At 43.1% G+C, this 13,056-nt stretch overlaps 1 protein-coding gene across 1 annotated transcript in view; it reads left to right on the plus strand.

Annotated features, from left to right (window-relative positions):
- Positions 1 to 13,056, plus strand: part of LOC117501418 (cyclic nucleotide-gated cation channel beta-1-like) — a 185,988-nt gene that overhangs the window by 163,753 nt on the left and 9,179 nt on the right. Inside the window, exon 18 of the mRNA XM_034160302.1 lies at positions 8,717 to 8,863. Coding sequence (XP_034016193.1) covers positions 8,717 to 8,863 — 147 coding nt within the window. The remainder of the gene's footprint in view (positions 1 to 8,716; positions 8,864 to 13,056) is intronic.

The raw sequence follows: 13,056 nt of genomic DNA on the forward strand, positions 1-13,056 counted from the left end.
CATATACCCATTCAAATGGTGGGCAAAATGAGGTCGCACTGCCACCCGATTGTGTTCACAGTATTTGGACGGCATGTCTTACACAGATCAGACATATCGTGCCACGGCTGAGGAGCAGCACAAAATCATTGGGCATGTCAAACCATGGCTGAATGGCATGATCGAGGCAGCCTTCATACCAGCGGCCGAAAATCGGCAAATGCTTCAGGAGTGTCCATTCGGCCCACTCTCGGCCGGAGTCAGCCAGAGCCCAGGTGCCACCCATGAACATCCAACACCACTCGTCGGGCACTTACGAAACTAGAGAGTAGACGACCACTTTCGAGCTGGCGGTGTGAATGGCTCCACATTTTCTAAATGCCCCACGAGTGTGTTACTGAGCAACACAAATGGTGTGTGAGTGTGTCACCCCCCCCCCACACACACAGACCATGAGCCTATTGAGGTGCGGCTGAGGTTGCGGATGGTGGCTGCAGTGCAGTGTGATCACTGTCAGCAAAGCGCACAGCTGGATGGTTGTCATGTCCATAATAGCACAGCTGACAGCTGTGGAACACCATGGCATATCACAAACCCACATCACCACAACAGAGATGCAAATAAGAACCCAGCCTGCCTACGTGTCACAGCGCCAGCCGACCAGACAGGAATGCCATGTGACATGTGATCGCAATGTCTACATGTCCATCCGTCATGTCACAGCCTGACGACAGCCTCACAAAAAAATCAGCATGGCCAGCTCAAATGCCCCATAGGCTGGAGCCATGAGTCCATCTACGTGAGCGAGTTGCTGCAATGGGAAGGTGGGTGTGTTGCATGTCGATCACGTATGGATTAACATGGTCACACACGCACTACAGTTATGTGTTTGTCATGGGACCGTGGTTGACATGTAACATGTTATGAATTGGATGACAGTCGACATCAAGCAGGGAGGGAGGTGACCACTGGCCACGGCCTGTGCTGCGGTCCTGCAGTGTGCGCCACTCCACATCACATCTGACCCCCGCGTCATGTGCTGCCATCACCCAGGTGCAAGGCACAGTGCTGCACGTGTGTCTGCAAGCGATGATGACATGGGAAAAAATATAAACACACTGGATTGCCCCAAACACGTCTCAGCGCGCACAGCAATGAGCTGCAGTCAAAGATGCACCTGACCACTGCATCATCATTATGCACAGCTGGAGAACATGTACCGTGCCTGCAGAATATCACCTAACGAGATGCTACCACGAGACGCGTGCATCGGTGGGCTCTCGTCACAGTCGTAAATAAACCACATATCACCTTTACGACGCGGTCAGAAACACTTCAGTGTGCGCTGGACAGAGGGACTCATGGAGCCAGCTCATGTGGTCATGATACGAGCAAATCAAATCAAATCAATTTTATTTATATAGCACCAAATCACAACAAACATCTGCCCCAAGGCGCTTTATATTGTAAGGCAAGGCCATACAATAATTATGGAAAAACCCCAACGGTCAAAACGACCCCCTGTGAGCAAGCACTTGGCTACAGTGGGAAGGAAAAACTCCCTTTTAACAGGAAGAAACCTCCAGCAAAACCAGGCTCAGGGAGGGGCAGTCTTCTGCTGGGACTGGTTGGGGCTGAGGGAAAGGACCAGGAAAAAGACATGCTGTGGAGGGCAGCAGAGATCAATCACTAATGATTAAATGCAGAGTGGTGCATACAGAGCAAAAAGAGAAAGAAACACTCAGTGCATCATGGGAACCCCCCAGCAGTCTAAGTCTATAGCAGCATAACTAAGGGATGGTTCAGGGTCACCTGATCCAGCCCTAACTATAAGCTTTAGCAAAAAGGAAAGTTTTAAGCCTAATCTTAAAAGTAGAGAGGGTATCTGTCTCCCTGATCTGAATTGGGAGCTGGTTCCACAGGAGAGGAGCCTGAAAGCTGAAGGCTCTGCCTCCCATTCTACTCTTACAAACCCTAGGAACTACAAGTAAGCCTGCAGTCTGAGATCGAAGCGCTCTATTGGGGTGATATGGTACTATGAGGTCCCTAAGATAAGATGGGACCTGATTATTCAAAACCTTATAAGTAAGAAGAAGAATTTTAAATTCTATTCTAGAATTAACAGGAAGCCAATGAAGAGAGGCCAATATGGGTGAGATATGCTCTCTCCTTCTAGTCCCCGTTAGTACTCTAGCTGCAGCATTTTGAATTAACTGAAGGCTTTTCAGGGAACTTTTAGGACAACCTGATAATAATGAATTACAATAGTCCAGCCTAGAGGAAATAAATGCATGAATTAGTTTTTCAGCATCATTCTGAGACAAGACCTTTCTAATTTTAGAGATATTGCGCAAATTGCAAAAAAGCAGTCCTACATATTTGTTTAATATGCACATTGAATGACATATCCTGATCAAAAATGACTCCAAGATTTCTCACAGTATTACTAGAGGTCAGGGCAATGCCATCCAGAATAAGGATCTGGTTAGACACCATGTTTCTAAGATTTGTGGGGCCAAGTACAATAACTGCAGTTTTATCTGAGTATAAAAGCAGGAAATTAGAGGTCATCCATGTCTTTATGTCTGTAAGACAATCCTGCAGTTTAGCTAATTGGTGTGTGTCCTCTGGCTTCATGGATAGATAAAGCTGGGTATCATCTGCATAACAATGAAAATTTAAGCAATGCTGTCTAATAATACTGCCTAAGGGAAACATGTATAAAGTGAATAAAATTGGTCCTAGCACAGAACCTTGTGGAACTCCATAATTAACCTTAGTCTGTGAAGAAGATTCCCCATTTACATGAACAAATTGTAATCTATTAGATAAATATGATTCAAACCACTGCAGTGCAGTGCCTTTAATACCTATGGCATGCTCTAATCTCTGTAATAAAATTTTATGGTCAACAGTAGCCAAGTGCTTGCTCACAGGGGGTCGTTTTGACTGTTGGGGTTTTACATAATTATTGTATGGCCTTGCCTTACAATATAAAGCGCCTTGGGGCAACTGTTTGTTGTGATTTGGCGCTATATAAAAAAATTGATTGATTGATTGATTGATTGATTGAACAGTATCAAAAGCAGCACTGAGTTCTAACAGAACAAGCACAGAGATGAGTCCACTGTCTGAGGCCATAAGAAGATCATTTGTAACCTTCACTAATGCTGTTTCTGTACTATGATGGATTCTAAAACCTGACTGAAATTCTTCAAATAGACCATTCCTCTGCAGATGATCAGTTAGCTGTTTTACAACTACCCTTTCAAGAATTTTTGAGAGAAAAGGAAGGTTGGAGATTGGCCTATAATTAGCTAAGATATCTGGGTCAAGTGATGGCTTTTTAAGTAATGGTTTAATTACTGCCACCTTAAAAGCCTGTGGTACATTGACAACTAATAAAGATAGATTGATCATATTTAAAATCGAAGCATTAATTAATGGTAGGGCTTCCTTGAGCAGCCTGGTAGGAATGGGGTCTAATAGACATGTTGATGGTTTGGAGGAAGTAACTAATGAAAATAACTCAGACAGAATAATCGGAGAGAAAGAGTCTAACCAAATACCGGCATCACTGAAAGCAGCCAAAGATAACGATATGTCTTTGGGATGGTTATGAGTAATTTTTTCTCTAATAGTTAGAATTTTATTAGCAAAGAAAGTCATGAAGTCATTACTAGTTAAAGTTAAAGGAATACTCGGCTCAATAGATCTCTGACTCTTTGTCAGCCTGGCTACAGTGCTGAAAAGAAACCTGGGGTTGTTCTTATTTTCTTCAATTAGTGATGAGTAATAAGATGTCCTAGCTTTACTGAGGGCTTTTTTTTATAGAGCAACAGACTCTTTTTCCAGGCTAAGTGAAGATCTTCTAAATTAGTGAGACGCCATTTCCTCTCCAACTTACGGGTTATCTGCTTTAAGCTGTGAGTTTGTGAGTTATACCACGGAGTCAGGCACTTCTGATTTAAAGCTCTCTTTTTCAGAGGAGCTACAGCATCCAAAGTTGTCTTCAATGAGGATGTAAAACTATTGACGAGATACTCTATCTCACTCACAGAGTTTAGGTAGCTACTCTGCACTGTGTTGGTATATGGCATTAGAGAACATAAAGAAGGAATCATATCCTTAAACCTAGTTACAGCGCTTTCTGAAAGACTTCTAGTGTAATGAAACTTATTCCCCACTGCTGGGTAGTCCATCAGAGTAAATGTAAATGTTATTAAGAAATGATCAGACAGCAGGGAGTTTTCAGGGAATACTGTTAAGTCTTCTATTTCCATACCATAAGTCAGAACAAGATCTAAGATATGATTAAAGTGGTGGGTGGACTCATTTACATTTTGAGCGAAGCCAATTGAGTCTAATAATAGATTAAATGCAGTGTTGAGGCTGTCATTCTCAGCATCTATGTGGATGTTAAAATCGCCCACTATAATTATCTTATCTGAGCTAAGCACTAAGTCAGACAAAAGGTCTGAAAATTCACAGAGAAACTCACAGTAACGACCAGGTGGATGATAGATAATAACAAATAAAATTGTTTTTTGGGACTTCCAATTTGGATGGACAAGACTAAGAGTCAAGCTTTCAAATGAATTAAAGCTCTGTCTGGGTTTTTGATTAATTAATAAGCTGGAGTGGAAGATTGCTGCTAATCCTCCCCCTCGGCCCGTGCTACGAGCATTCTGACAGTGTGACTCGGGGGTGTTGACTCATTTAAACTAACATATTCATCCTGCTGTAACCAGGTTTCTGTAAGGCAGAATAAATCAATATGTTGATCAATTATTCTATCATTTACTAACAGGGACTTAGAAGAGGGAGACCTACTGTTTAATAGACCACATTTAACTGTTTTAGTCTGTGGTGCAGTTGAAGGTGCTATATTATTTTTTCTTTTTGAATTTTTATGCTTAAATAGATTTTTGCTGGTTATTGGTGGTCTGGGAGCAGGCACTGTCTCTACGGGGATGGGGTAATGAGGGGATGGCAGGGGGAGAGAAGCTGCAGAGAGGTGTGTAAGACTACAACTCTGCTTCCTGGTCCCAACCCTGGATAGTCACAGTTTGGAGGATTTAAGAAAATTGGCCAGATTTCTAGAAATGAGAGCTGCTCCATCCAAAGTGGGATGGATGCCGTCTCTCCTAACAAGACCAGGTTTTCCCCAGAAGCTTTGCCAATTATCTATGAAGCCCACCTCATTTTTTGGACACCACTCAGACAGCCAGCAATTCAAGGAGAACATGCGGCTAAACATGTCACTCCCAGTCCGATTGGGGAAGGGCCCAGAGAAAACTACAGAGTCCGACATTGTTTTTGCAAAGTTACACACCGATTCAATGTTAATTTTAGTGACCTCCGATTGGCGTAACCGGGTGTCATTACTGCCGATGTGAATTACAATCTTACCAAATTTATGCTTAGCCTTAGCCAGCAGTTTCAAATTTCCTTCAATGTCGCCTGCTCTGGCCCCCGGAAGACAATTGACTATGGTTGCTGGTGTCGCTAACTTCACATTTCTCAAAACAGAGTCGCCAATAACCAGAGTTTGATCCTCGGCGGGTGTGTCGCTGAGTGGGGAAAAACGGTTAGAAATGTGAACGGGTTGGCGGTGTACACGGGGCTTCTGTTTAGGACTACGCTTCCTCCTCACAGTCACCCAGTCGGCCTGCTTTCCCAGCTGCTCGGGATCTGCCGGGAGGGAACTAACGGCGGCTAGGCTACCTTGGTCTGCACCGACTACAGGGGCCTGGCTAGCTGTAGAATTTTCCACGGTGCGGAGCCGAGTCTCCAATTCGCCCAGCCTGGCCTCCAAAGCTACAAATAAGCTACACTTATTACAAGTACCATTACTGCTAAAGGAGGCTGAGGAATAAGTAAACATTTCACACCCAGAGCAGAAAAGTGAGGGAGAGACAGGAGAAGCCGCCATGCTAAATCGGCTAAGAGCTAGTAGCTGCGCTAAGCTAGCGGATTCCTAAAAACACACAAAGTGAATAATGTGTAAATAATTTAGAGGTGATTCAGCAGAGGGAGTGCTTTAGTTAAGGTACGTGAAGATTACACTGTGAAGCAAATCGTTATCTAGGTAACTAGATCAATCTAACTGCGCAGATTAAACAGCTAACAGATACAGAAAAACACAGCTGTGCTCCGGAACAGGAAGTGATACAATACCGCAGTGAGAGCCAACCACCAGCACATCAGGTCATTCATGTAAAAAGAAAAGGAAGAAAAAGTCATCCATGTCAGCTCATTTTACTTCCTGGTGAACGTCCAGGAAGAGGATAAATCTTGTTGTCCGCTCTTTATAACAGGAATTAAATATTAAAAAGTGCAGTTGTGTTTTGTGTTTGTGTGATTTTTGCAGTCAGAACAGAGTCATGGCCAGTAACAGGACTGTCTTACATTTAAACAGTACATTCCTTGTTCTTCACATATTTTGTGCTTTGCACATTTCCGTTGATTTCTGCACAGCATAAAAAATATGTCCAGCATGTAATTACTGCTGCTGCTGTCTGAGCGAGATGTACGTCCTCACACTGTGCTCATGTACAGGCACACAAGCATGCACAAAACCATTGCTGCAGGATCGTTCACCCCTGTCCGACCGTGTCGCCATTCGCCAAATCATTTTTTTTTTCGCATTTTCAGAAGGTTTCGCTTCTTTCGCCCAACTTCGTGTTAGGTGTGAAGGGGCCCTAACCCGGGCTTCGACCGATCCGGTTTGGAAATTCAATTTGTTATCTGCATCTTTAATTTTGGGGCTTTTTACACCGGATGCCCTTCCTGACACAGCCCTCCTCAGTTACGGATAGGGCTTGGGACCAGCACTCAGGGTGTACTGGCTGCACACCCAATGTGGCTGAGTTAATAAACATCTATTCTATTCTATTCTATTCTATTCTGTATCTTCCAAATACATTAATTTCAAGTGATTGTTACCATTAGAAGGTACAACAGGTAAAAGGTGAAACAACAACAAATAACACGCACAAGATAGCACTGGAAATAAAGTAACACATGACCTATGACATATTGAGCTTGTTTGCAAGTAAATAATGATTTCTGTTTGTACGTGTTCATCAAGAAACATTTAATCATTTTACAGTCAGTTGACACTATACGAGGTCTGTGAGAAAAGTAAGGGACCTTTTCATTTTTTTCAAAAACTATATGGATTTGATTCATATGTTTTTACGTCAGCCAAGCTTGAACCTTCGTGCGCATGCGTGAGTTTTTCCATGCTGTCGGTTGCGTCATTCGCCTGTGAGCAGGCTTTGAGTGAGGAGTGGTCCCGCGCCCTCGTCGGATTTTCATTGTCAGGAAATGGCGGAATGATTTGGGCTTTTTTTCCATCAGAATTTTTTCAGAAACTGTTAGAGACAAGCAGCTGGAAACCATTCGAAAAATTTATCTGGCTTTCGATGAAAATTTTACGGGCTTCACAGAGAATAAGGAGTGTTACTACAGCTTTAAGGACGCCCCGCAATGGTGCACGGTGCGCCGCGCTCCGAGCCGCCATCGAGAGGCAGAAAACACCACATCATTTCTAAACGGATGGCTGTGTGGAGCCGGGACCGTTGTGAGCAATTTCTCTGGTTATCACAAGAGCTGGACATCAGCCATTTTCCGGCAGATTTCACTTTTAACAAGAGATTTTGTCATGGAAAGCCGCGCGGAGGCTTCGCGCGTCACGACCGATTCGCTGATTGAGCGAAACAAAGGAACACCTCCGTTTCTGAGTGCCAGGGGACAAGTTGGGACATGCCCAGCTCTCCACAATTTCTCTTATACTTACTGGGCTAGTAAGCATTGAAAGCCGAGATAGGCATGTCCCAACTTGTCCCCTGGCACTCCGAAACAGAGGTGTTCCTTTGTCTCACTCGATCAGTGAATTGGTCGTGACGCGCGAAGTCTCCGCGCGGCTGTCCATGACAAAATCTCTTGCTAAAAGTGAAATCTGCCGGAAAATGGCTGATGTCCAGCTCTTGTGATAACCAGAGAAATTGCTCACAACGGTCCCGGCTCCACACAGCCATCCGTTTAGAAATGATGTGGTGTTTTCTGCCTCTTGATGGCGGCTCGGAGCGCGGCGCGCCGTGCGCCATTGCAGGGGGTCCTTAAAGCTGTAGTAACACTCCTTATTCTCTGTGAAGCCCGTAAAATTTTCACCGAAAGCCAGATAAATTTTTCGAATGGTTTCCAGCTGCTTGTCTCTAACAGTTTCTGAAAAAATTCTGATGGAAAAAAGCCCAAATCATTCCGCCATTTCCTGAGAATGAAAATCCGACGAGGGCGCGGGACCACTCCTCACTCAAAGCCTGCTCACAGGCGAATGACGCAACCGACAGGCATGGAAAAACTCACGCATGCGCACGAAGGTTCAAGCTTGGCTGACGTAAAAACATATGAATCAAATCCATATAGTTTTTGAAAAAAATAAAAAGGTCCATTACTTTTCTCACAGACCTTGTACACATTACTATAATTAGCTCTGCCCAGACACACAGTAACAATTAGACGACACAGTCACTATGTCGGCATAATGTTTGTAGCGTACCGATGGGAGCCTTATCATTTTGTGATGACACCTAAGCATCGCATCCCCAAATGCAGTGATCTTAAACTGGTTCCAGAAAAGGTTTTGTCTGAAGCGCAATACAAGTCACACTTGGCGACGAGTGCCTAAATTGCAAATGACAAAGTTTTTATATTTTCCATGATTTCCCAGCTTACTGGCAGGAGGAGGAGGAAACCGACGCACTGCAAATGTAAAAGCACATGGATTTGCAAACCTCTTCATCCTGGATAAGAAGGACCTGGCAGAGATCCTGGTGCACTACCCAGAGTCCCAGAAACTGCTCCGCAAGAAGGCGAAGTAAGTCACAGCCCCAGTCCACAAAATACAGCTGCCTGGATTACAGCTGAAGCATTTTGGTACTTAGTGGGGTACCATGAGAACTTGGTCTCGGTTAGGTTTAGGGTTGGGTCAAAGTTATGGGTAGGGTTAGCCCTGGGCCCAGTTCACACCTGGTGCCAAGTTTGCATCGGCCTGACATCTCCTGCATCCCTTCATGGTTATCTTGTTAGTTTGTTTATTTGTTTATTGTGCTTGACTTCAGTCTTTTAATGTAGAGCATCAGCTGTTTGCTCATTGAACATTAACTATGTTTGACCAAACCTCCAGCACAGTCAAAACTATTCCATTCATTAATCCTCTTATCTCAGACAATAATTTGCATCATTTTTTATCAAAATTGGAGCAACTTTTGACCCCTGTATAAACTGAAACTGATCTTTGTCACCATTTTTTATGTTTTTACTCATAACTCCAAATCATTCCATCACACACAGTTCAAACTATACCTTTTTGGAATCTCCATGATCAGACAAATGTGGTATATTTCTTTCATTTTGACACCTGTGCAATCCTTCATTGACTCCTGCCTGGGTACACCAATCACCCTTGGATTTTATCAAGTCAGAACAAATGCTACAAGGACCTCCTGAAGAACCTCAATATCTGCTCCACTGATTGGAAAACCTGGGAAGAACAAGTGAGGGACTGAGCCAGCTGGTGAGCAATGATCAAATCAAATCAAATCAATTTCATTTATATAGCGCCAATCACAACAAACAGTTGCCCCAAGGCGCTTTATATTGTAAGGCAAAGCCATACAATAATTACAGAAAAACCCAACTGTCAAAACGACCCCCTGTGAGCAAGCACTTGGTGGCAGTGGGAAGGAAAAACTCCCTTTTAACAGGAAGAAACCTCCAGCAGAACCAGGCTCAGGGAGGAGCAGTCTTCTGCTGGGACTGGTTGGGGCTGAGGGAGAGAACCAGGAAAAAGACATGCTGTGGAGGGGAGCAGAGATCAATCACTAATGATTAAATGCAGAGTGGTGCATACAAAGCAAAAAGAGAAAGAAACAGTGCATCATGGGAACCCCCCAGCAGTCTAAGTCTATAGCAACATAACTAAGGGATGGTTCAGGGTCACCTGATCCAGCCCTAACTATAAGCTTTAGCAAAAAGGAAAGTTTTAAGCCTAATCTTAAAAGTAGAGAGGGTGTCTGTCTCCCTGATCTGAATTGGGAGCTGGTTCCACAGGAGAGGAGCCTGAAAGCTGAAGGCTCTGCCTCCCATTCTACTCTTACAAACCCTAGGAACTACAAGTAAGCCCGCAGTCTGAGAGCGAAGCGCTCTATTGGGGTGATATGGTACTATGAGGTCCCTAAGATAAGATGGGACCTGATTATTCAAAACCTTATAAGTAAGAAGAAGAAATTTAAATTCTATTCTAGAATTAACAGGAAGCCAATGAAGAGAGGCCAATATGGGTGAGATATGCTCTCTCCTTCTAGTCCCCGTCAGTACTCTAGCTGCAGCATTTTGAATTAACTGAAGGTTTTTCAGGGAACTTTTAGGACAACCTGATAATAATGAATTACAATAGTCCAGCCTAGAGGAAATAAATGCATGACTTAGTTTTTCAGCATCACTCTGAGACAAGACCTTTCTAATTTTAGATCCACATGAGAGTGGAAGTCTTTGGGGAAAAAAAACAGACAACACAGAGTTGAAGAAGAGAAAGTGGGAGCGTCTGTTAGAAACAATGCATGTCAAGACTGAACCAATCATCTCTACGTCCACCATCCCATCTGGGAGATGATCTTCCCCCCCACTGAGGGATTGCCACAATGATAGATGGGTGACCAAAATGCCATATGAATGGTTTTGCCACCATCTGCGGTAGGGACCAACCTATCTGACCCACAGTCTTAAAATAATGTGGTTTCTGGAGCAGCACTATGTTCACTTTCTTCAGTGTTACTGTTTGAAAGTGACAGGAAGAAAAAATAGACACCATTATCTTTACATGCAGAAGGCCTATCTCCAAACCAACCACACCTACATAAAGTAACCACTTAAAATAATCCTCCAAAAAGAATTTAAATAAAATTCAAAACATACACTATGTATAGTATAAAGCCCTGACGTTCTCTGAGAAGATGATCTAATCCAGACGTGGATCAGGACTGAATCATCAATTTCCTAATGATCCTGTTCATTTTTAATACATTTTATTCATAAGTGAAATGTTAATGCTCATATCTTCATTGGATATTGAAGCTCATATGTGTCAAATGACTCACATGCCAGTCACGTGTACTACATGACTAGCTGGGCAACCATCCAAACATGGTCCTGGTCCCAAGCCCAGATAAATAGAGGATTAGCACCTGAATGAGCATCCAGACTGTAAAACCATTGACAAAACTGTAAATAATGAGTCAATTACATTCCATTGGGAAAGTGCAAGGGTACATCTTGTAAATGGCACACAGAGGCTTTGCTGGCCTTAAAATGCTAGCTGTAAAATGAGCCAGGCCGACTGGGTGAAGGACAAACTCTGATGAAGAAGTTAGTCCAGAAAAAGTAAAACAAGACAAAGCAGAGTAATCTGAAGGCAAATATTATCTTTGAACATTGAGATTATGTATCATCTTCTTTCAGAAGAAAACAAAGCAACTTGTGACCTATGGTGAAATAGGAGGCAAAAGAAATACAATGTCAAACGCGTAAAAGACCACAGTTAGTTGAAAGATGTCAGAAACTGAGATCTTACACGACAAACATGGAGCAGTGAAGTATAAAGTATTGATGATAGACTGGGAGTTCAGGAAAGGTCAAGCAGTGCAGTATTAGTAGGAGTGGAGATTGAAAAAGGAAGGTCTGAAGAGGCAATGAGGTCTTGCCCCAAGTGAAGGAGTTCAAGTACCTCGGGGTCTTGTTCATGAGTGAGGGGACAATGGAGCATGAGATTGGCCGGAGAATTGGCGCAGCAGGAACAGCACTGTATTCGCTCTACCGTACTGTTGTGACAAAAAGGGAGCTGAGCCAAAAGGTGAAGCTCTCGATGTACTGGTCAGTCTTCGGTCTTGCTCTTACCTATGGTCATGAGGGTTGGGTCATGACTGAAAAAACTAAATCACGGGTACAAGCAGCCGAAATAGGTTTCCTCAGATAGGGCGGGAAGCTCAGTCATCTGTGGGGAGCTTGGAGTAGAGCACTTCTGAGCTTTTCTGGATTGAAGAGAAAGATCTGAAGAGCACTTCTGAGGAGAAATGATGAAGCTTTTCTGAATGAAGACTGAAATGTTTAATTTCATTTTGTTTCAGTTATACAGCACAAAATCACAACAAAGCTGCCTTAAGGTGCTTCACACAAGTAAGGTCTAACCTCTTCAACCAGCCAAATGCCTTCAAGGATCTCAACAAGTCCAGCAGACCTGACTCAACCTACTGGATAGCATGACCTGAATGACTGAGCATTTCCACAGATGACTGAAGAGCAGATTCAAGGAGAAACATTTGGATAAAGTGGAGTCTTTACTGAGGAATACTGGGGAATGGTGGGAGAAAGACAAAACATTACTTGGAATGAGCAAAGAAGTGTTGTGTAGAAACACTGACTCCTCAGTCAGCTTCTCAAGTGGTGCAACCTGAACATCCATTAATTCTACAAACATCAAAGTGACCTCAGATGATGAGTAGATGACTTTTGTACCAGGTCTCTTCAGATGATCCTTGAGTACCACTGGAAAGACTTTGTATCAAACATACAGTTATTTAGGGAGCCTAAGATAAGATAAACTTTATTGATTCCACAGTGGGGAAAATCACTTGTTGCAGCAGCAAAAGTTTAAGTGTAGAAAAGCAAAAAAACTTTTTAAAATATAGGAAGGTAACTAAATTATATTGCAATGTTTGCTGGTGAATGCATGAATACTGGTGTGAACAGATTATAAGTGAGTATAAGGATGTATAGATATAGTAAAATTATTGCACAGGATAAATGGCAGAGATTACATGTAACAAAGCAGAAAAAAGTGACAGTAGATGGAATGTAGTGCAAAATCAGCAGGTGATTATGGTGCTAAAAACATTTTGAGGTATTATACAGTCTGACTGCAGTTGGGATGACTGACCTGCAGAGGTGCTCTGTTTTGCACTGAGGGTGCAGCAGTCTGTTACTGAAGGAGCTACTTAAGGCTCATACAGTCTC

Source organism: Thalassophryne amazonica, chromosome 2 (genome assembly GCF_902500255.1).
Source record: "Thalassophryne amazonica chromosome 2, fThaAma1.1, whole genome shotgun sequence".
Classification (NCBI taxonomy): Eukaryota; Metazoa; Chordata; class Actinopteri; order Batrachoidiformes; family Batrachoididae; genus Thalassophryne; species Thalassophryne amazonica.